The 24490-nt window shown below is 40.3% G+C and overlaps 1 protein-coding gene across 23 annotated transcripts in view; it reads right to left on the minus strand.

The window, feature by feature from the left end:
* The window catches only part of AFDN (afadin, adherens junction formation factor), a 314907-nt gene extending 290706 nt beyond the window's left edge, over positions 1–24201 (minus strand). For 8 of the 23 annotated variants that reach the window (XM_089668566.1, XM_089668562.1, XM_089668560.1 and 5 more), the window contains exon 1: positions 23752–24199. In XM_089668566.1, the coding sequence (XP_089524692.1) occupies positions 23752–23850 (99 nt within the window). In that variant the 5' untranslated portion in view covers positions 23851–24199. Of the gene's footprint in view, positions 1–23751 lie in introns of all 23 variants that reach the window. The other 15 variants (XM_089668579.1, XM_089668578.1, XM_089668569.1 and 12 more) reach the window with 5 other exon arrangements.
* Positions 24202–24490: the final 289 nt, after the last annotated feature.

Consider the following 24490-nt stretch of genomic DNA (forward strand, 5'->3'; position numbering starts at 1 on the left):
AACATTGAAGGTGCAGTGGGATAAGTAGGATGAGAACCAGCAAAGAGTACATTCATGGAGACCAAAGGAGTAGAGGTTTTTTTTTTGAGAAGGAGGGGGTAGTCAACTATATCAAAAGGCAGCAGAGAGTAGTAGTGCAGAAAATGTAACCATTTTAGACATTAATGAATAGTCTGAGTTTTAAGAGAGCAGCTTATGTGGAGTGTTACGGGAGAAATCGGAAGGGGATCACAAACGTTATTCTCAGTGAGGAAGTAGCTCAGGCATTCAAGGAGTTTGGAGGTAAAGGGAGCAAGGAGATAGGTCGTAGTTAACCAGTTGCTGCCCAGCCCATAGCCAGATGGAGGTCGGGCGAACAGCTGGTCCCTCCGGGTGGACACCGTATGGCGTCCTTTCAGGCATGCATATTGCGACTGCCCGCAGGGCTGCGCTGCTGCACGCTCTGTCACCGGCCGTGTACCTCGGACACGGAAAATGACAGATCGGAGTACCAGCCCCGTTGCCAGTACCATGTGACCTGCTGTGACCAATCACGGCAGGTAACATGAGAGTTGCATACAATGGATGGCTTCCTTTCATGCCATCCATTGTATACAAGTGTGTCTAGCTGTGAATGGTCACAGCGATCACATGCACAAGCTGGGCCAATCACAACCCAGCTGTGTCATGTGATTAGCCGTGGCCAAATCACAGCTAAGCACAAAAAAAAAAAAAAAAAAAAAAAAAAAACACCTGAATGAATCGATTTCATTTAGGTAAATGCTTGCTTATAGCAAAGAAATTCTTTGCTATAAGCAAATTGTGTAAACAAAAAAAAAAAAAAATACTGATCACTTCCCCAAAGTAGTACAATGTTACTATGGTAACATTATACTACTTTGGTCATAGTGAAATGTGAAAAAAAAAATCAGCTATTTTTTTTTCGTACTGTCACCAGTCAGTGTCCCTGATCACCGCTATGCCAGTTATATGATGACACGGTACTGCACTGGTAACAGTATGTAAAAAATAAATAAATACTGAAAATCATTTTTTTAATTTCTTAATTTCCAAAAAAAATTACAAAAAAAAAAAAAAATTACAACTTAAAAAAAACTTGCCATGCCTCTTATGAAATACGTCGGACTGTCTACTTTGCAAAAAGGGGTAGTTTGGGGGATCCTTGTACTGTTCTGACATTCTTGGACCTCAAGAAATTAGATTGGCTGTCAGTACTTCAGGATTGATCAATTTTCAGATATATGCCATAGTTTGTGAACTCTATAAACTTTCCTACAGACTAAATAATAAATACTAATTTGGGTTATTTTCACCAAAGAAATGTAGCAGAATACATTTTGGCCTAAATTTATGAAGAACAATTAATTATTTGCAAACTTTTATAACAGAAACAAAGAAAAACATGGTTTTTTTTTCCAAAATTTGTTAGCAAAAAATAAAAACCCCAGTGGTGATTAAATACCACCAAAAGAAAGCTCTAGTTGTGTGAAGAAAATTATAGAATTTTAGTTTGGGTACAATGTTGTATGACCGCGCAATTGTCAAAGTGTGAGAGCGCTGAAACCTGAAAAATTGGCCTGAGCAGGAAGGCGTAAAAGTGCCCTGTATGGAAGTGGTTAAGATTGATGAGATTTAACAAGGGCTTTTTAAGCATGGGGTGACTAGTACATGTTTTAGAGAGTGTAGGATAGAGCCAGAAAGCGACTAGTATTTGCAAGAGAACAAGGGGAAACATTGTCTATATTTGCAGGGTTAAATACGGGAAGTATTGAGTGTACCTGTGGATAGAGTGTTTAAGTGGGGGGGGGTATATCTGTACAGTGGAGATCTCATCACAGACTGTATCAATCTTATTTTTGACATGTGATTTGCAGTCTTCTAAACAGTGAGTGAGTAAAGCGGACCATACATGGTTCAAAAAGAGGGACCAGCTGAATTTCGATCCATGTATCATCTAGCTGTTCGTACTCTGACAGCTACAGCCAGCAACACTAATCAGGCGAGTAGTGTTAATATGCATAAAACACACGAACACAAAACAAAACCCCAAAAACACACACCATACCATATGAGCATGCTGTAGCCCATCCTGTCACCAACTTCGAAATATTGCAGGTAACACACAGAAAAAAATCTAGTTGGTCTTACATACAGGAACCAAGGGCTTCAGAGTCCTTTCTATGCCTATTTTATGGAGTGTTTACTCAATGGCTGCATCACTGTATGCAATAAAAAGATTAAAAAAAAAAAAAAGTAGGAAATTACAATTTTTAATAAGCACTGCAAAATGTTTGGCCCGGGGTTCAGCTTTAAGTTGAAGACAACAGGAGATGGTTTAAATGTAAAAAAAGTTTGAATGAAATAAGACATTTCTCCAAAAGCAAGCAAATTAAGTTTGGGCGCAGTATTTTGATCAGGGAAGCAGCTTTAAAGTTATTTTTGCTATCCATATTGTTAAATGGAGGTCCCAGGTTCTTCATAAATCTTGGAATAAAGAAGAAATGGGGGGTAGAACTTCATTCCATTCTCTAGCAGAGTTGTAGTGATGCTCCATGTCTACATCACGTGCCTGTTTAGTGTATTACTGACCTCTTCTTAAAATGTTTGCTGCCTGCCAAGCTAATCCAAGGGCTTCAATACTATCACTCACTTTGAGTTCTGACATAGACTTTATAAATGCATACTTTTTCCAGGTCATGGAATGAAAAAGCTGAAACCACTGACAGCCAAGCAACTATTTTTAAAAGGGACTTTACCAATGGCAGATTCCCTATAGGTTCTCTTTATTTCAGCCAGTTTCCATGTCCTGTATATGAGGACTAGCAGACGCAGCTAAATCAACAGACGTACATATTATAGGAGATTTACTAAAACTGGAGCACTCAGCATCTAGTGCAGATGTGCATGGTAGCCAACCAGCTTCTAACTTCAGCTTGTTCATTCAAAGAAGAAATTCGGGGACATTTTTTATTTTCCTATGCAGTAGGGGTGAGCCTGCATGGGTTAACTGCTCGTTTTTGCCTAAGGGCTCAGAAAGTAAAGATATACTTAACTATTCTGCCAATCCCCTGAGCGAAAGACCGGTACCTGCCGCTCCTGCCCCCCACACGCTAGCGGTCTTGTGAATGGGCTGTTCCTGATGTCATCACGCCCATAGACCAGCTCCGAACATGAGGACGGCAGTAACAGTCCACCACTGGACATATAGGAGTGCAGTTTTCCGGAGGATCAGTGGGATGGGTTAATATAGCTTTGCCCTGAGCCCCTAAACAAAACGAGCACTTAAATGGGAAAATAACATTTTTAACCAGAGTTCTGCTTTAAGTTTCGACAATTAAACCTAGAAGGTGATTGGTTTCTATGCAGAGCTGCACCAGATTTGGAACACTCCAGTTTTAGTAAATTGACCCCATTGCATCTATATCTTTAAGAGCAACACGACATATGTTAGATATAATGGGGGAGATTAAACTAAAACTAGTGCAAACAGATTCTGGTGCAGCTCTGCATAGAAACCAATCAGCTTCCAGCTTTTGTCAAAGCTTAATTGAACAAGCTTATGTTAGAAGCTGATTGGATACGTGCACAGCTGCACCAGATTTTGTGTACACCACCTTTAGTAAATCTTCCCCACAGTATCCTTGAACTTCGTGCATGTAAACGGAGGTCCGTACCATTTATACCACATACATAATTCATTCTGTGTACATTATATACAAAAAAGGTGATACAGCTAAAGAAACCATCATCAGGAATACAAGCAATGTTAACATTCATTATTCCATTGCTACTTTTGAGATCTTGTGCTGCATGCAAAAAATTTGCTCTATGTGTACATGCAATCTCCTTGTGATTAGATTGGATATTACTAGATTGTAAACTCGAAAGAGCAGGGCCCTTGACCCCCTCGTGTTTTGTTACTGTATTGTCTCATGTTCTGTCCCCCACTATAATGTACAGCGCTGAGCAAACCTTTTAGTGCTAAATAAATACTGTATAATAATAATAATAATATTACCTAAAGCATTGCTACATAGTTGGTAAGCTTGAATAAAGACACCAGTCCATCCAGTTTAACCTGACAGCGTGTGTGTTACTACGGTTTTCCATATCCCTGTCCATTGTGTTCACTAAGAAACATTTAAACATTTTTTTTTTTTTTACTTAACTCTCTGCTAACTTCACCAGCTGTGGAAGGGACTGCCACAGTCTTACTGCTTTACCAGCAAAGACCCCTTAAGCAGTTTAGGGATGAAGCATTTCTAAAATTTATAAAATCATTTTAGGTCTGAAGATTACATAAAACCCCCTAACATTACATATTTTCTGAAATCCGAGACCCTAGAGAATAAAATAGTGGTAGTTCCATTTTTTTATGTTGCATAATATAACCACAACATTGCAGTAAAACACAAATAAGTTCATTTTAGGGCACAAAAAAGCAATGAATTAGCCTATTTTTTTGTAAAATATAAAAGATGAGGTTGCAGTAAATAGATATCTAACTTGTCAAACCTTAAATTTGTGCGCGCTCGTCAAATGGCGGCGAACTTCAGGACCACGTATTTTCTATAGGTTGACACTTCTAAAGCTCTTTATAAGTCATCAATTTAGCATTATGGAGGAGGTCTGGCGCTATTATTGCTCTCATTCAGGCGTGCGCAGCAATATGTGACGTGTGTATTGCAATCAACGTTTTCATGCGTAGGAGCCCCAGCGTGTGCTTTTATGTTTGTAAGTGCATATATGTGGGGGTCCTAAATTTTTTGGGGGGATGGTATGTGCTTGGGTGTAACTTTTTTTTTTTATTGTAAAGAATGAAAAACACTTTTTTTTCATCAATATGTGATGATTTTTTTGGTGACAGGTAAAACTTTATTGAGGCATCCGGGGTCTAAAAGACCCTGCATGTCTCCCCTGTGCTCCACTGAATGTAATGCAGCGCATATCGCACTGCATTACATTCTTTCCCAGCTTCCATGATCGGGAATCTCTCAACGGGTCCCGGAAGTAACATCACAACGTCACTTCCGGGTCAGGACAAGTAGGGGAGGGAATTGGACGTGTCCGCTTTCCTCCCTCCCCTCTACCCAACGGTGGGGAGCCAGTCCCGGGCCCGCAGATGGGCAAACAGAGCCTGGGAGACCTCATGGGAGGGGACAAGGCTGGCACTGTGTGGAAGCAATCGAGCAGCAGCGCTGCCGCACGAATGCTTCCACCTGACAGGTGAGCCTGCTGCTTGCAGGGCTAAAAAAGGTAGGAAAAAAAAAAAAAACGACCTATCAGACCAGACGCCCAGAACTACATGTCCTGGGCGTCGGGCGATAGGAGTCGAACATCCCTGCACGCTGTTGGAACTTGTAGAGATCTCATTCACAGCATACTGTAAATGAGTGGTTCAGCTAGGCCGGGTAGAGCCCCATGCGGCCGCATTTTTTAAATAATTATGACAGCTAGCAGGGCAGAGAAGATCCCCCGCTAGCTGTTGTCACGATCGTGGCGTCAGACCCCAGACCTTCTCACCAAACTCGCAACCAAAGGGCTAGCCGATCTACAACCGCGATGTGACGTGCGTAACAATGCCACACCCAGCTGCATTCTGCAAAATGATTTTCCAGCTAATGGATACCGATCGATGTGCCAGCAGCCTGAATCGATTGTTACTGGGTCAGGTCAATTACGCAATTAACCCTTCACACTGCCACCACCTCTTTTTTGATCAGAGAAAGTGGAAACTCGGCGTTCAGCTATAACACTATAATGGTTGATATAATCGTCTGTATAAAACGGTCCGCAGGCCAGTTATACAGAGGTTCAAGCAAACACAGTAGCGTTCTCTTTAAAGGCAGGGATTCGTAAATTGAAATTAAGAGCTATAGAAACAGTTCAACAATTTCAGAAAGAAAAATTTATTACTAAGAGGTCAAACGGGTGCAATAAAAAATATTTACAGAAAAAGATGTAACTAAGATATATATATAAACATACAGAGACTAGCAGCACAGCAAAGAGATATCAGGAAGAGGTTAAAGGGTTAAGATACTTGCCACTGAGCCTTGGATGTAAGCAGACCAAGTTTCTGAGCAGAAGGGCTTTGATCTCCCTATGTTACGACAGAAAAAATGGGAGAGGTCTTCAACTCCTCTTCTTAGGCCTGACAGCCTGTTTTAAAGTCCCCAGCAGGGGGGTGGCTCTGCAGTCAAAAGGCCAATCTCCACTTAGGGCCTGGAGATAGGGGTGGATGCCTCAACTAGAGCAAAAATATCTTCCATAACTCATATTTGCCTATAACTTTCCACCTGCACAAGTGACAGTCCACCCGGGGGTAGATTATTATGCAGACAAGGCTGACGATTAATTAGATATGAATTATGAAGTTATATACTGCACGGTTCACAAGATCTATGTTTCTGCTTCCCGGTGTGTCCGAGAAAAGGCGAGTGACGCACCAAAATGTTCGGCTCCTCTTAGCCCATCTGGCGAGATGTTCAGTTTTTATGTAAGTCTCTCATATTCCAAGATATGAGACAAAGGAGGAAAATGAATTTGAGAAGTGTTTAACTGATTCTATCACCTACGCTGAGCTAGGTTTATTAGCTCGGAATCTCTTTCAACTTCTGGGAAAGTTTGCCTTATCTCTCCCGAGGTGCGAAATAGCACAGGTTCTTGGGACAGTGTGGAACCATGTGGCTCCCTGCTGGGATCTGGCCTGTGACACTTTTAACACACAAACACATCTGTCACTGTGCCTCTCAGGAAGGGAGGGGGAAGGAGAATGAGGGAATAACATGGCTACACTTAACAAAATGGCAGACTGCGTCAGTCTCTGGTGTGCACATTTGCGACAGCTGTCACAACGGGGATAGGGGGGTGCAGGGGCAGGTGCTTGTAACATGTTACACCCTGAATATGGAGTGTAAAACGTTCCCTCCCAAATGCTAGCGTTCCAATTTAAAAAAAGGTCTGCATATCACTATTATATACATTTTTAAACATCTCTTCGTCAGGGAGAATACGTTTAATGGTTTTAGTCATTCCTCTTAAGCGAGTTCCTCCAGTCCATTATTAGCTTTGTTGCGCTTCTCTGGATTCTCTCTCCAATTCAAGGACATCCTTTCTGAGGATTGCTGACTAAAAATGGACAGCATACTGAAGAGTTTTGTAAAGTGGCAGAATTATAGTTTATAGTAACCCTTTTTAATGCATGCTAATAGTCTGCTGGCCTTGCTTGCGGCAGCTTGGCATTGCATACTATTGCCGAGTATCATCTACTAGAACTCCAGATCTTTTTCCATCCTTGATTCCCTCAGATGCTCTTCCCTAGCAAGCAAATTGCCTGTGTATTTTTAGCTCCCAAGTGCATTACTTTACATTTCATCTGCCACATAACTGCCCACCCCTCTAGTTTAACTAGGTCTTCCTTTAAAAATCCCTTGTATAAATACATCTTAAAAAAAAAAAAACACACAAAAACAAATATTAGAGAAAACTACAAAGTAATGCACATAGAACAGTATTTACCGTGGATATAAAAAGTCTACATACTTTTAAAATGTCTGGTTTCTGTGATGTAAAAAAATGAGACAAAGAAATAAAATTTCAAAACTTTTTCCACCTGTAATGCAACCATAAACTGTACAACTCAGTTGAACAAACCGAAATCTTTTAGGTGGAGGGAAGCAAAAATAAAAAACTAAAAGAATATGGGTTGCATTAGTGTGCACACCCTTAAACTAATACTTTGTTGAAGCACCTTTTGATGTTATTACAGCACTCTTTGGGTATGAGTCTTATCAGCATGGCACATCTTGACTTTATATTTGCGCACTCTTCCTTGCACTCCAAATCTGTCAGATTGGGAGGGCATCTCCCGTGCACAGCCCTCTACAGATCACCCCACAGATTTTCTATCAGATTCAGGTCCGGGCTCTGGCTGGGCCATTGCAAAACTTTCATCTTCTTCTGGTGAAGCCATTCCTTTGTTGATTAGGATGTATGCTTTGGGTCGTTGTCATGCTGAAAGATGAAGTTTCTCTTCATGTTCAGCTTTCTAGCAGAAGCCTGAAGGTTTTCTGCCAATATTGACTGGAACTGTTCATAATTCCCTCTACCTTGACTTAGGCCCCAGTTAAAGCTGAAGAAAAACAGCCCCAAAGCATGATGCTGCCACCTCCATGCTTCACTGTGGGTATGGTGTTCTTTTGGTGATGTGCAGTGTTGTTTCTGCGCCTAACATATCTTTTGGAATTATGGACAAAACCTTTAACCTTGGTTCCATCAGACCAGACACATTATCCCACATGCTTTCGGGAGACTTCAGATGGGTTTCTGCAAAATGTAGCCAGGCTTGGATGTTTTTCTTCCTAAGAAAAGGCTTCCATCTTGCCACTCTACCCCATAGCCCAGACATATGAAGAATATGTGAGATTGTTGTCACATGTACCACACAGCCAGTACTTGCCAGATATTCCTGCAGCTCCTGATGGTGGGGGCTCTTGAAATCTGATGCAAGGAGGGTGGGGTGCTCTATATATCTAGTCTTAGAGATACAACCGGCCCTTTAAGGGCAACCATAATATTGATGTGGTCTGCAATGAAATGCAGTTTGCCGACAGCCCTGCTGCTTCAAGCTAGGGTCACACCTATGCAGGGTTTGACCCATTTCTGCACTGCATTTTTTACGCAATTTGCGGTTTTTTTTCTCTTCTTGCTAGGCAAATTAAAATGCAAAAATGCAATACATTCTTTTCTTCAGCATTTCCATTGAAGTCTATAGAACCAAAAATGCAACTTTTTGCAGTAAAAAAAAAGAAAAAAAAGAAAAAAAAAAGTCCGACCCTTTCCAAAAAAACATACCGGGTGAAAAATACAGAGATGTGAACATGCCCCATCGGAAATTATGCTAAATGGACTGTACTGCGTTTCTGCAAAATACTGCAGAAAACACTTAGGTGTGAACCTAGGGTAATACATTACCAGCATCAACAGAATCATTAACACCACCACAAATTGTGTAGTGGGTACTTAATCTTCATTTGGAACTATGTTTCACATCATCTGTTTTTTAACAGATTATAAATTCCAAGGAGCAGGGTCCTCCTAACTCTCTTGTATTGAACTGTATCGTTGCTGTATTGTCTCCCGTTATATTGTAAAGTGCTGAGCAAATTGCTGGCACTATATAAATCCTGTATAATAATAATAAATCTTATACTTTCTATTGAAAGTGGAATTCTTCTTTTAAAAAAAATTAGAACTATATATAAAATTAATAAACATCTACAGGCGGCTACAATTATGTTAATCATCAAAAAAAAAAAACCTGCTCTCTTTCAATCATGCCAACTGGTGATGTCTGCATCCAGAATGCCTATAGAAATAAAATTTCCTGCTTGTGCGACTGGCTCACAACTTTTCTGAAAAGTAAGCAGAGAGCTGAATATATCGTTTTGGTATTTCTCGTTTTATAGGTGCAAAATGATCTGCCAGAAAACTTGAAAGTTGATAACTTCCTGAGATTTCCGTATGCGGTGCACTCAGTTACATTGTTCTCAACTATGGACTACAGAACAACTCCCCCCATATCATAAAGATGAAGCTAAGGACAGCCATTCCTAAGGCCCAACATTTCCTGTCCAAAGGAGGGATTTGGACAGGACAGTAAGGGGACAGAAACCATGAAGATAAAAAAGGAAATGAGCACAGCCACCACATCAAAGGACTGGTAAGCTGCAACATACTACATTTTAGTTCGCAGGTTTATAAAAATTTTAAGTCTTGGTTCACACTACTGCTACCTAAAAGTCATGCAACTTTGCCCGGCAACTTGTGTACTACTCTGATACAACTTTCAGGGAATGCCTGGGTAATCTTTCTGAAATGTTGGATCCAAATCACATTAATATAGATGAGGATCGACCTGGAGATGACTTCTATTAAAGTATATGGACACAAGTCAGACAGAAGTCGCATTGAAGTAGTACAGGAACCTTTTCTAAAATATAAATCAGCTACTGAACTATGCCCAAATTGTAAATCATCATCTTTGGCAAGTAAATCTAGATGGTGTCTGTTGAGGTACTGAGCTTGTGCAGGTTTTGTCCACAAGATGGTGTCTGTTGGAGGAACTTAGCATATGTGGGGGCCATTTTGACGGTCATCTCTATATATAGAGGTGAAACAAATGATAGGTGCCATTTTGCCACCATGTGCAGCTAAGCACAACTTCCAGCCACTATGTGACCTATTTTAATTCTTTATACTCCTAACGAAGCTCTGTTTTCTGAAGCGAAACATGTAGAGTTTCTTTTTTTCTTTGGGAGCACTTTTTGAATGCACATGGTATACACTCCTCTCCCCTTTTTTTTTTTTTTTTTGGAGAGGTCTGTACTGCATTTTACAGTGCATCATTTGCATTCCTCAAGACAGTGAGGTATTTTTGTCTGGATATGGTGATGTATGGGGCTTGTCCATGAGAGGCTGACATTTAAGCCCGTGGATGAGTGTACCCATATTACATGGCTGCAGCAAGATAGAATATACTATCTAATTAGTTTTGTCCATGGGGTAACTCCATTTATTTAATTGAGATTATATATTCAAGCTGATAGGTTTATGATCAAACTACAGTGTCTCTTTTTATGCCGTCACTTCATCTAAGACGGTATGGTATTTGATTCGGTCTGGTGTTATTAACCATTTGGATGTAAGGTAAATAATTGCAATGGTATCCAGTCATATTGTTGTGCGCAGTACATTCCACTCCAATAGGCATTAATTACAACTGAGCACACATTCTTTAGATATTTGAATAAAGGTTATATATATTTTAGATTCATCAATTGGCCAGATGGTGTGTACCTTTTCTAAAAGTCGGAGTGACTTCAGTAGTGCCAAGACAGCTCTCATTGGCTAACATGGGATTTCACATGTCATGCAACTTGAGGTTTCACAAGTCAGATCCTAAGTCACAGCAGTGTGAATCAAGCGTTAAAGTCAAGATACAGATCTCCACAACAGGCGTTTCATTTTTCATGAGAGCTAGGGTCCTTTCACACGGGCGTTCCGTTTTTTTCATCAGTTCAGTCACAATTTTTCCAAGTTCACAACAGTTTTTCATCAGTTTACATCTGTTTTTTTTACATCCTTTACCAATGCAAAAAATGGACCATATGTCCATTGACATCAGTTTTCATCCGTTTTTCATCCATTTCCATCCGTTTTCTGTTTACGGGGAAAAAAAAGGGTTTTCTTCTGTTCAAAAAACAGATGTCAAAAGCATGCGGATCATCTGTTTACATATGCTAGTCCATAAAAATACATGGGTATCCGTTTATCATCCGTAAACCGACAGTTGAAAAACGGATATACGTAACGCCCATGTGAAAGAGCCTCTACTCTGCTCTTTTCCTAACATAACACTAACCAGGTGGGAAGAATGAAAGCAGATCTTTTACGCTGAATCCAGTTTGATAAGAGTGCTGGCAAGACTTTCAGAAAAAAAAAAAAAAAAAAAAAAAAAAAAAAAAAAAAGGATTTGCAATGTATAAAAGGTTCACATGGAGGTGATGTTTTTCTCACCTCAGCAAACACAGATTACTTATATAAACTAATATTTTCTGAAAGATTACGCACTTTTTTTTTTTTTAGAAGTAATTTTAAACAGATAACAAATACATCATGATCCTTACATTGTTGAATATACAAGATGGTCCTGTTGCTAGTCATAAGTTTAAAAATTTTTTTTTTTTTTTTTTACACTCTGCTTGATCTTTTTTTTTCTCGCTTTACTTTTTTATTTAAAGAAATCAGCTTGTATTTTACAGGCTGTGGTTCCAAAAAATAGTTTTAATAGAATAAATTTTCTTTAGTAAATGTTCTAATAGTGACAGCTGCTGGCTACCATACATCCACAACAATACAGGGGTTATGTTAATAGTACAGTTTGTTAGCTTGTAAGTAATTTCCTTTCGGGAGCGAACTTCTGTACCGTTATCAATGTACTGCAGCCTTGAGCAAAAATGTATGGCCTGCTATTCCAGCTGTTAGCAATATGAAAACCTTCCCATAAACTACTAAACATGAGCTACACCCCAATGCTATTGTGTTTCCATAGAGCTGTTTGCAAAAACATTAAGAATACTTTATTCTCCAAAATAAAATGCTATACTTTCAAGTTTGTTTTTTTTTGTTTTTTTTACTGCTTCAAGTAAGGCCTAGAGAATGGTGATCTGTGCTGCACCAAAACACTGAACAAGCAATAAACCACCTTGCTAACCTGCACTATTCATGTCAAGTCTGTGAGTGTCTAAAATCTGGAAACAGAATGTATCAGTCAATCTATATCTAGTAGTGAACAAAGATACAACTCCAGTTCCAAACAAGTTGGGAATTGGAGTCGTGTCTTCAAAGTTGTGTAAAGTCTATATAAGAACAGAATGCAACGATTGGCAAATCTCAGAAGCCCATATTTTATTCACAATAGAATATAGAAAATAAATCAAATGTTTAAGTTGAGAAAATGTACCATTTTAAGAAACAAATAAGGCAATTATGAAACTGATGGCAGTACCACGTCTCAAAAAAGTTGGGACAGGGCAACAAATGCTGGCAAAGCAAGTGGTACTAACAAGGAAGAGCCTAAACAACATTTTTTGCAACTAGTTAGGTTAATTGGTAACAGGTCAGTAACATGATTGGTTATATAAAGAACATCACAGGACCTCAATTTTTGGGGAAATTAGCATTGTATATGGAGAAAATAAACATATTCCAAACTGTGTTATTGCGCAGATTAATTAAACACACCTTTGCATTCTTCCAACTATGAATATTGGACCAGAGATGATGCAATAAACATGAAGACCTTTAAACTTACAAAATAAATGAGATGAATATGTGTTTAATATTTTATATCTCTTTGAACAAGTCTGCCTGTAAGTGGCTTCCTAACAGCACAGGGATCCCTTGCAATCTTTAGATCTCTATGATAGCCTTTCACGGAAACAGAACTTACTATAGGATTTGGATAACCCAAAAAAGCAGATAACATTTGTACACGTAGAAGAGATACAGATTTGCTGTGTGTTAAAAAGTATATTGTTTGAACAGTACCCGATGCATAGGCTAATCTGTATTATTCTTCTAACTTATACTGTACACAGTAAAAGTACTAGGATTTGCAGCCCAGTGGATTAGTGTACTTTACACACAGTTGCTGGGAGCAGACAACAACAAAGCGAAAGGAATGTCATTCTCCCAAAGTCCTTTGTTAATGAACAGCTCAGAAAATGGGCAGAGCCTAGAGAAAAAGTGTTAATTTCCTACTTTCTATGGGAACACACCACATAACCAGTGCTAAAGTCATAAGGGCCAGCAAGGCTAACCACGTACTTCCTTGCAGAGTAAATGCTTGAGTTTAATAACTACTCTAAACTTTGTCTAGAAAGAAACAGCTTTGGCAATGCCACTTGCAAATCAGCCGATGGTATGTGATGAGAAGAAAAAAAAAAGTCCAAACAAACAGGAGTTGTGTCATATTTACAGACTGCTGAACATGAAGACTACAAGTTGTGACAATGTGAAAGGCTGAAGAATGCCTGAAAGGAAAATTACTAGGTTTTTCACTTGTTTTACATCATGAATTGGACATAGAACCTTATTAAAATATCACGGCCAACAATACTTCTAAATTTGAGAGCACTTGGGATCCATGGATTCGGTATCTATCTGCTATTTAACGGACTCTTGGCTGGCCCGCTCTCATTTTTTTTCTGGGTTTTATGCTTTATTTTCTTCATTTTTTTGTTCTCTATATTTTTGTCTTATTATTTTAATGATATTATTCATACCACCTTGTTTAGGGAGCAATTTGCTCATAGTCGATGAAACTTTGCTTATGCTACAAGTATATTCCTCATTATGCTTTATTGGTCAATTCTGTTGTTATGTTGCTACACATTGTACTTGAATTTGCTGTTTAATTGTTTATGTTTTGCAACACGTCATGTTGGTGGGTTGTATCTCCTGTCTTCCTGTATAATTTTTCTAAAAATTCTTAATAAATATATTAAAATATAAAATATCATGGCCACTGGCTTGGTGTAATTCTCCTGTGAAGGATGCTCCCCTTGAATTAAAGAAGGTACCATATGGCACAAGAAGTAAAAACACAAAAAGAAAAGAAAACAAAACACACACTTACCAACAGAGATTAATTTTTTTTAAAAAGGACTAAAAGCAGAGTTCCACTCATCCTGTCAAAATATAAAAGTCAGCATCTACAAAAACTGTAACTGCTGACTTTTTAAAAAACAGCCACTTACCTGTCCCTCGGTCCCGTGGTGTGTCCCCCGCAGCCCATTTCACCTGCCGTCCTGGATTCCTGGAGGCCGGCATCTTCAGTGTGGGTACCCGGCTGTAACTGCTTGCGGCTTCACATCCGGGTACCCACTGTGCATGCGTGAGTAGCGCTGCGCTTCATGCATTGGTCCTGTAGTCTTCTGGGACCTACCACGTGTCCCAGAAGACTATGGGGAGGGAAAGAATGAGGACACCTTCCGTTTCCGATCGCCTAGGCGGTCCGACCACAATTGGGAGCTGGTACCTGTCAAATTCGGGTACCTGCTCCCCCTCGCCCCCCAAAAGGTGCCAATCCTTAATGGGGAGCGGGGGAGCAGTCCTTAAAGCGGAACGTCACCTTTTGGGTGGAGCTCCGCTTTAAGACATGTATTCATGGCCTGGTTCACACTAATGCAATTTTAGATGAGACTTGAGTTGCACAGAATCTCAAGACAATGGAAATTGCTTTGTTTTCAATGGTGCCTGTTCGCAGCGATGTGATTCAGCACAGTGCGATTTTGGAAATGTTTCCTGTACTACTTGGGTGCGGTTCCAGTATGATTTTGAGCCCACCAAATATACAAACCTTATCAAAGCTGCATTCAGGTAGCACATAATCACAGTGAAAGTTGGATCAAGCAGCACTGTGAACCTAGCCTGAGTTAGTTACTTTATCCTGGACTGGGACAGTCAAGTTCACCAAATGCTTGAGCATACACTTTTCATGAACTAGAACTAAATATGTACTGCATACACATCTCTTGTTGACAGTGTTCCTATTGCACCTCACAAACAGGCACCGACCCAAGTATTAAATGACATACAAGGAACCTCTGAATGACTTCAACAAAGGTGTTTTAAAATTAAATGCAGGCTACATTGGTCACAAATACTAAACACAAAACAGCTTGGCCTATGAATGATGCTCTTCTCTGGGATATCCCCACTTTTCTACTAAAGCAAGACTCCCACAACATTTTTTTTTTTTTGCAAAATAAAACACTAGATAAAAAAAAAATATATATTCTTTCAATATTATCTTTAAAATATTATTAGTTTTGTAACAACTTTCCATTTCCAATAAAATGGAGGAAAAAAATGACAATGAACTAAGGCTAACTTCTACAATATTAACATATAACCCCCTTTTGTTCAAGATCCTCTTTCTTCCATGTGACAGACACACAAACATGCAGACTTTTTCAAGCACCTGTCAGATGAAGAAGAGGCCTGCAGCATGCCACCTCCTCTCCCACCTCGATGACCCCAGCTCATTTTGAAATTTTTCATTGTATCAGAGTTTTACATACGTCACAGACTACTTCAGTGATCACTTGTTTTGTGTCTACAGTTGATGTGATGATGATGATGATGATCTCATTATTAGTTGATAGTGCCTGTCATTCCTGGATGATAGCATCAGAAGCTGTTCACCCACAACAGGTTATATGAGCATCCGATGCATTGTATGGATATTGTGGGACGTATAATACGCACTGTAAAACACTACAAAAATAGTTTTTTTTACTGCACCAGTGATTTACACTAGAACTAAAGACAAAACTATTAACAAAGAAAAGGAAGAAGAAGGAGGAAGGGAGGGTTTTAACCCCTGTCCGTTTGTGTGTCCTGTTGGGGAGATCTTCCTTTACTTCCTGTAAAGTGAGGGAATCTCTTGTAACCACCAGGGTCACCAGAACCATGTCTTTCTTTACCCCCATTGGAAGATTTACCCTCTATTCCTGTCCCGCTGACAACTCTAACATTGTGGATTCTCTTTTACTTTCACTCTCAATGATCATGGTAAAAACGGGGCAAATGGAGAGGGTAAGTCTCCCTAACAGACAGCACAGAAAGCAATAAAAACCTGACAGGTGTTCTAATCCCTCTCCATTCTAACAAAAAAAAATTCAAAATTTTAGCATTGTCAGGAGGAACAGAAGGAAGATAGATATATCTATATGTTGGAGGAAACTCCAACAGGGACACCTGTTCTGGTGATAACTGTCTAAGAGCAGAATGCCCATTTACTATCACTTCCTGTTGTGACTTCAGGTCAGGAAGTGAAGTCAAAACTTTCCCAACCAGACGCCAGAACCTAAAATTATAAAGATGGAGGTTTTAACCCTTCCATACTCTATATAGAGAAAAAAAAAAAAAAAAAAAAAAAACAAAAAAACTTCTGGCTTAAATAAATTCACTTTCAGAACATATGACTTGTTCCACTCTAAAAACGAGTGGAATGTGTAACAAGTTCCAGCATCTGCACCCCGCATCCCCCCTCCTTGTAAAATCTGGCAGGAATCTTCTCCCTGCACCTGCTGTCACAATTTTTAAATAAAGCGGCTGTGCTGGGTTCTGCCCACACAGCCGCATCCTTCATTCATAGTTTCCTGTGAATGAATGCCTACAAGTACCATTAGCCATTGTGGCTGACAACTTGTAGTTCTCAATGAACTGCAAGGGAGCTGGTGAGCGCTCTGGTAGTTCATTGATTGGTAGTTCCTCTCTCTCAGGTACCTGCCTGCCCATACAAGGTACGGCCAGACAGCAATGCTGAACGCCTGCAGAAACCTCAGATTGCACCCATGATTTACTGATCTAATGCTCTGCAGTCTCCTTAGAAAAAAAAAAAAAACATTTTAGTAGTTGCAAAAAAGTGGGGGGGGGGGGGGTTTATCCGCTATGGACTGCTTTTAAGAGGGCATTTGACAGGCGGTGTCACTCCCTATTTTAACCCTTAAAGTGGTAGTAAAGTGCTTTGACTTTTACCTACAGGTAAGCTTATAATAAAGCTTTCCTGTAGGTAAAATGTATATCTCGTAAACATGCACCAATTAAGAGGTATTCCAGAGAGCAGCAGCTGGAGACATGCACTCTGAAGGAACGGCATGCCCGTGTTGATCCTTCAGAGTTGTATGCTGTGCCCGGGTCTCCAGCACGCATGCGCGGGAGTGGAGTAATTGCAGCTCAGCCAGACAGCTGGAGCCTGCAAACCTGGAAGGAAGACTGGGTGAAGATGGAAGCCCTGTAAGCTGTGACAGCGCACCACTGGAGGGCTTCATTTTAAGTATTGTCAGAATGTGCTAGCATGTACTAGCACATTATATTACCTTGCAGGGGGAAATTTTATTTAGATTTTTTCCAGAGACTTTACTACCGCTTTAAAACCCTGCGCCACCGTGCTACAACCACATTCAGTTGAATGGGTCATGTTTGGCAGGTGGTACTGCCCACCCAATGAAAAGATGAGGATCATTTTTGCTGTGCTGCAAACCATAGCAGTTCGTGTACACCCCCATCCACTGCCTTTGCAGCATAAGGGAGCTTGGTTGAGGAGGTAAAAAAATGGCTCAACCACATGGCATCCCCCAAACCACAAGTGTGAATTAAGCCTAAATATTTATAGCATAGGCTACAGACTATTATGCACTGAGACTGATGTACAAAAGGAATAGAGACTGTTAACGGAGTATGAAGCCATTTTCACTTCAAGCAATCATGCCCTGGTAATTTTTAAATTTCCCTCACACATGACTGGGTATTCAAAAGTTAAACCACTTTCACCATATTTACAATCACTTAGCTGAGCAAGCAGCCTCTACTTCTTTAGTAAATTACAGTAGGAATTAACACAATGACAATGACCAAAATCTTACATAAATTCTAACATGATAATGCAAATTCAAAAGCAAACAACATTTTTAAATCTTCAGCTTACATTAAAATAATTCCTGATGATCCTGCCATGAAATTCCTTCTTCAGGCACTTCCTGTTATGGAATGACAACTGTCACCCTATTGTCCTCCTGCACTGACATCCTGTCATACCCACCCCTAGTGAAAACACAAGAGCAGTGTGGTCTATTGTTATCACTACCAGGAAGCTGGTCCAGAGCAATGATGTGCAGCTTGCGCTGAAGCTAATGCATTTAGACAGCAAGTGGCTGAAAGACTGGAGGTTGGAGGAGAAGTCTTACATTCACTTTAACCCCGTTATGTATTTCACTGCAGCTACCACACTTGCTGTGCTTTGGCACAAAAGCAACTGCCACTGATTACTTTGACAACTATGTACTATTTATAGTGATGACAATTTAAATGATTTCCACATCAAGCGCGAGTTTTGGATTCACCTAAACCTATTCATGCAGACTCGTCTAATCGGAAAAACAAACAATCATACAACTCATGGGTCACGGTTTCCAAAAAGTTACATTATTTTTCAAAGGTAAGACCGAACAGACAGAAAACTTCAGGGAAATGCAAGTCTGCAACTGAGTAATTTTTAATCTCTGTAAAGTGGTTTTAACCCCAAAAAAATGTAATATATTGCAGCTGACCAATTCTTACATGTTGTGGCTGCATGCATTTTATTTCTTCCTTTATTTCCACCTGTTGATCTGGCCAATATGTCTGCTTTTTTCCGCTCTCTTTTTACGAGATCAAGCTGATCAGAAAAAAGGGGCAGTAAGGTCTCATTTACATGTGTTTGGGGAGGAATGGTAAAAACAAGTGAGCCACATTTTTACTGCCCCCAACCATTCCCTTAACCTCCCTAGCGGTATTCCCGAGTGTAGCTCGGGGTAAAGTTTCAGTACCACAAGCGGTAACCCCGAGCTACACTCGGGAATACCATGCAGCGCTGCTCCAGGACCCCTTCTGCACTTACCTTGTCCTGCGCTCCCGCGATGTCCCCCTCTGCTGTGTCCCCTGCAATGTCCTCCGGCCGATGCCGGAATCTGTCTTCTGGGTTCCGTTCCCTGCGACGTCGGGACGTACGGATGACGGAACGGAGGGAAATTTTAAAATGTCAAAAAAAGTTACATTCACTAAATACACTAAAAATCACATAGTAAAACATTATTGTATCAAACCATTTCACATACATTTTGTCCCTAGTGCTTTGTCCTGTGCCCTTCCTGTATTTGTACTGTTCTTTCTGCCGTAAAACTGAGAAACGTCCATGGCATCCAAAAAGCATCCCTTTAGGTCAAAAGCAGTTTTAGACCAGCTAGAGAACAGCGATAGTAAATTAGAACTACTTGCAGAATTGAGTGCTGATTTGTGGGGAAATTCGTCATCAGACACTGAAAACGATTTTGCGACTTTGCTCAGTGATGTGCGAACTTGGTGCTATAATTCAAATTTCAGTGTTTTTGGTTTGATTATATTATTGAAAAAAATGTATTAAATTATTATTTATTACATTTTAATTTAGGATTTTGAGTTTCAAATTTTAAATATACCCGGGATGTTTACTAGACTCTTGTTTGGACAGATTTCAGTGAGTTATTCCTAAAAATTACAGGTATACAATAAAAAAACTACATATTTCCAAGCAAAAAAAATGTGCTGCTTTGAGCACAGAAATACTGACATAATCAGACCGCTAGGGAGGTTAACACTGCAAGGACAAGAGATGGGGGATGTTTCCATTAGGCAAAAAGGATCCCCTTGTTGTGCTCAGTGGGCAGTGCCACCTGCCAAACACAACCCATCCATCTGAATGGGACCACACTGCAAGTCTACTGTTGGCATGGTCACGTTTACCCTCCTCTCCCCTCACAGGCACAGAGGGAGGAGCCGTCAATCAAATCCTGTGAGGAGGGACCAGGGGCAGGGCCAAACAGCAATGTGTATGTCTATGGACACACACAGCCAAGCTCGAGAGTGAGCCCACGTCTGTCCCCATGGCAAGTTCTTGAGTATCAGCAGGGGACCCCAAAAGAGAAGGTTCAGGGCCGCTATGTGCAATAGCATTACACAGAGCAGGTGAGTTTAACATGTTATTTTAATAACATATTTTTCCTTTAATAAAGCTTTAAAAGAGAAGTATGGACTTTTAATGGAAAAAAAACAAATATTATACTTGATCCGGTGCTGCATCTGTCTCCCGCCGGCTCTGTAGTGAGCACTAAGCAATCACACACCGCTCAAGGCAGAGAGCCGATGACTGTCAGTCTTTCTGCTCTGCCATTCCAGCACCCTCTAGAGCACCGGGCTGTGGAGGGGGCGGGAGGGCCTGACTCAGGCTCACGACAGATCGCTGAGAGGCTAAGCCTGGTGCCAGTCCACTTTAGCCTGCTGTTAGCTGGAAATGGGTCACAGGAGTGCAGATTCCATATGCGCTGTATAGCCAAAAAATTTTAGTTATACTTCTCCTTTAAATTTGTTGGTCAGGTCTATCTAAATCTGCTAGTGCACCCAACACTACATTTTCCCCAGACAGACAAAGCTGCTGTCCAAGGATGATTCCATTGCACCTCCACAGAGTGCAGCCGCTCTAAGACAGGAATGTTTTTTAGTATTGGTAAACTGCAAAATTACATTTTTGTTTTGGTAGGTTAACACTGCTTACAAACCAATCTGCGAAGGAACACACAATTCAGGAATCCAAGCAGTCATGACCCATGAACTGTATAGTTTTGAAATTAGACAGGTCTTCATGAATATAGGTAGGCATATCTTAATAGGGGACAAGAACATTAAAGAACAGTAAATAACCTGGCAACACTCAAAGAGTCCAAGCTTCAAGAAGCATGTTCATTCCAAAAATAATACTTTGGGAGTTATCAGTCTGAGTGGGTGATCTTGATGTAAAGTGACAGCATAAAGAGGCTTAAAGGAGCACTCCAAGAAAAAGAAATCCATTAAGCACTCCAAGCATTTGCACCCAGATAACTCCTCCGACCTCAGACCAAGAGTAGCTACAGACTTGCACACCATTAATAATAGGGGGGGAAAAAAAAGTCCTATTTTCATAAGCCGTGCCTTGGGAAGACATGAATAAAAGCGCCAAAGTAGTCACAGGTTTCAAATTAAGCTACATTTAAAAATTACTTCCCAGAGTCAATATAAAAATGAAATTGCAGTGTGTGATTGACTCCTGTTCATATGTGCAAGTATGTAGAGGGGTTTTTTTGTTTTTTATTTATAGAAAGTACCCAGAAGATTAGAATTTCATAGGACTGGACAAAAGGATATTCAGTGGGGAAATATTTATAGGGAGCAACAGACCTGGCAAAGTTCTAGTATAACAAGAGAAACTAATTCAATGTGTAACACAGGAAGGACCGACTTTTACATAAAATATTAACAGAGAGAGATAGTAACCATAGGGTACGGTGTCTTTCGTAAACTTGAAAGGCCTTGAGAAATGAAGGAAAATGGTAATTACTTGGTTCAAGTTGTATTTTAGCTCTGTAGTCATTATGTAACGTTCCCTTTTGATATTGAAAGACTTCTGACTTTTAGAAACAAACTACACGGTTTGAAAGATGAAGAACAATACAACTAGGATAACCAAATGGTGCATGCTTACAGCTTAACTACTGTATATATTCACCAAAAGCCTAAAAATCATTCCTGCATCTTGGAAATATATAGAAACTTGCAGTAAACACGTCTTTAGATACAAGGTAATGCTTCATTAACCAATAGCACACCTGACACAGAGACAAAAAAAAAAAAAAAAAGGGTACAAAAGTAAGACATGGTTAGTTTTATCATTCTGTATTTTTTGTACAACCAACTGCAATACATCAGCAGAGTACTGCTTAAATCAGTAGATTAGAGCTATATCACATGGCAAATATGTGCAATGTTTATATAACATGAAGGTAAAATAAAACGCCAATACAGTCAAAACAGACTGACTAAACAAGGGGTGATGATCACACATGGAGGAATAACCGCTGTCGTTTCATCTGTCAACCAAACTAAAGCATGTCCCACAAAAATGTGGTCTGAGCACAAACAGGTTTCTCCTCCCCACCCTCTCCTATTGACTAATGAAATGCTCACAAACAAGTAATGCAGAACATGCTGTATTAATATACACACCCCGAAATTTTAACGCCCCATGTGATTCAACAATGCTTCAAACAGGTGGAGAAATACAAACTCTTGCCAAGACACCCATGAAGCTTCCAGTTTAAAAAGAAAAGTATAGACGATGGTTAAACACAAAAAAAAGGAATGTGCAACATGTTGTGACGCCAGGAACTAACCAAAAGGTCAACTGCACAGGTGATTCTAACTAGTAAAGAAAAAATCATTATTGGTATTAAAAAAAATTCAAAAATAAAAAAGAAGGCGTGAGAGAGAGAGGGAACCCCAATAATAATATTATTATACTTATTGTAGGTTTAATTATTTTGTTGCTGTTTATTCTTTTTATTATGTATTGTTATAACTAAATTACAAACACAAAAATATTTTAAAAAATACAAATAAAATGTAAACAACATCTTAATACCTAAAAAAAATATAATTTTTTGTATTAATAAAAAAATAATTTTACTTTATTTGTATATTAATTTTTGTGTATCAACAAAATGCACAAAAAAAATAAGTAAAAATTATTTAACTTTTTTGTATTTGTTTGTACTACAACAAAATACAAAAACTAAAGCATTCGAATAATTTTTTGTAGTTGTATTATAAGAACATTACTTTTTCATATTTTACATTTTTGTTCAATTATTCAAAAAAATAAAAAATAAGCAAAAAAAACCCAATATTTAAAAAAGAACATTATAATTCTCTGTTTTTTTGTATTATTGGTGTTAATAAAGATTTTTATACAAAAATTAATTTTTATATATTGTTTTATCTCAAAAAAAGCAAAACAAAATAACAACATTATTAACAACAACAAACAACACTAATGAGAATGATGGGGAGGAGAAAATGCTGCTGTCCAGCATGGATTGTGTGACTCAGGATCTGGTGACCAGGATCTAAGATGACACAAGTGTAGCAAACCCTAGACTATGCCAGTAAACTTTGTACAAATCTGACACTTCCCTCAAGAAGATGAAAAGAAGCAAATCATGGCTGGTGCCCTGTAATCAGAGGTTGGAGGGGAGACAACAATTCCATAATTCAGCTTAGTATTCAGGCATGCGGGGAGGTTTTTGGATTGGAGATCTGGCCAAATCCACTTGTGCAGTTAATCCCACCCTGCTCCTCCTCCACCTGCTGGAGCCCCCAGTGCCAGGCACCACATCCCCCCACTACCTCCACCACACTGCACAGCCTACACCCCCACCTTCCCCCTCCACACACACACACAATATTTGTAAACACCGATCCGCAATCATCCCCGACAATAGGGACATTGTTAGAGCTGGATCCACCAGGACGATACCGGCCTGTGGTGCTATGTGTGGGATCAGACGTGTGTACACAATAATAGAGGGCTGTGGGGTGGGGGATCATGGGACAGATCAGGTGCACACATGTCACACACATAGACAGTGGCGTTGTGGCCTGTGATCGGAGTCTCCTGGGAGGGAGATGTGTCTGCTCATCCCTGGACATGCCGCCTGCGCAGTGCCGGCTCTCTCCCGGGAGGGGCTCCCTCTCTCTCTCCCTGTCTCCTCTCCTCTGTCTGTCTCCTCTCACCTCGGTGGGTTGGCTGATCTCGAACAGGTCGAGCCGGTTGGCGTTCCAATGGTTAATGATGTCGGCCAGTTTCCGTCGCTCCTCTTCCCGACTCCCCATGCTGACACTCCCGGGGTCACCTACACAGGAAGGAGGCCAATTGTACGGAGCTGTACACGGACGATTTGTCAGCACCCTGTGCCACTCCTCTCCCCGGGTGAATGTGGTCAGGCGAATCCACCTCTGTGATTATATTCACTGCCTCCTCATCCTCAGCATACACGAAGGAGGCCTCTCCTCAGATGACACAATTCCACACACAATAGACTCCCCGGACATTGAATGCAGGGATTCCAGTCCGATCAGGTTCACCCTTCCAACTTGCTGGGCTTCCTTATCGCCTTTCCCTTCCCCTCCTCCTGTCCATGAATACCAGCCTCCTCCTATTTGCACTGAGCCGTGCGCGTCCCCGCATGCGCGCACTCGCCGGGCGTGCACGGCCAGCCGTCCCCTCCTCCACCCGACACGCTCTATTCTCTGCCCGGACTATCTCCTGCTTTGTCATGCAAGTCTGCGACGCTGACTGGCACTGTCCTGTGCCCGGTATAGATAACTATACATATGTACAAGGTGCACCCAGTGTGACCTGTCTAGATAGAAAGCAGTCAGGGTGCATGCAATGGTTTCAGCACCTTGTTCACCTCAATGACATTCAAATAAACCTTTGCATCGCTGAAGCCCAGGTACTACTGGTGTATGT

Source organism: Staurois parvus, unplaced genomic scaffold, assembly GCF_062004578.1.
Source record: "Staurois parvus isolate SC_StPar_1 unplaced genomic scaffold, SC_StPar_1.0 ptg000059l, whole genome shotgun sequence".
NCBI lineage: Eukaryota > Metazoa > Chordata > Amphibia > Anura > Ranidae > Staurois > Staurois parvus.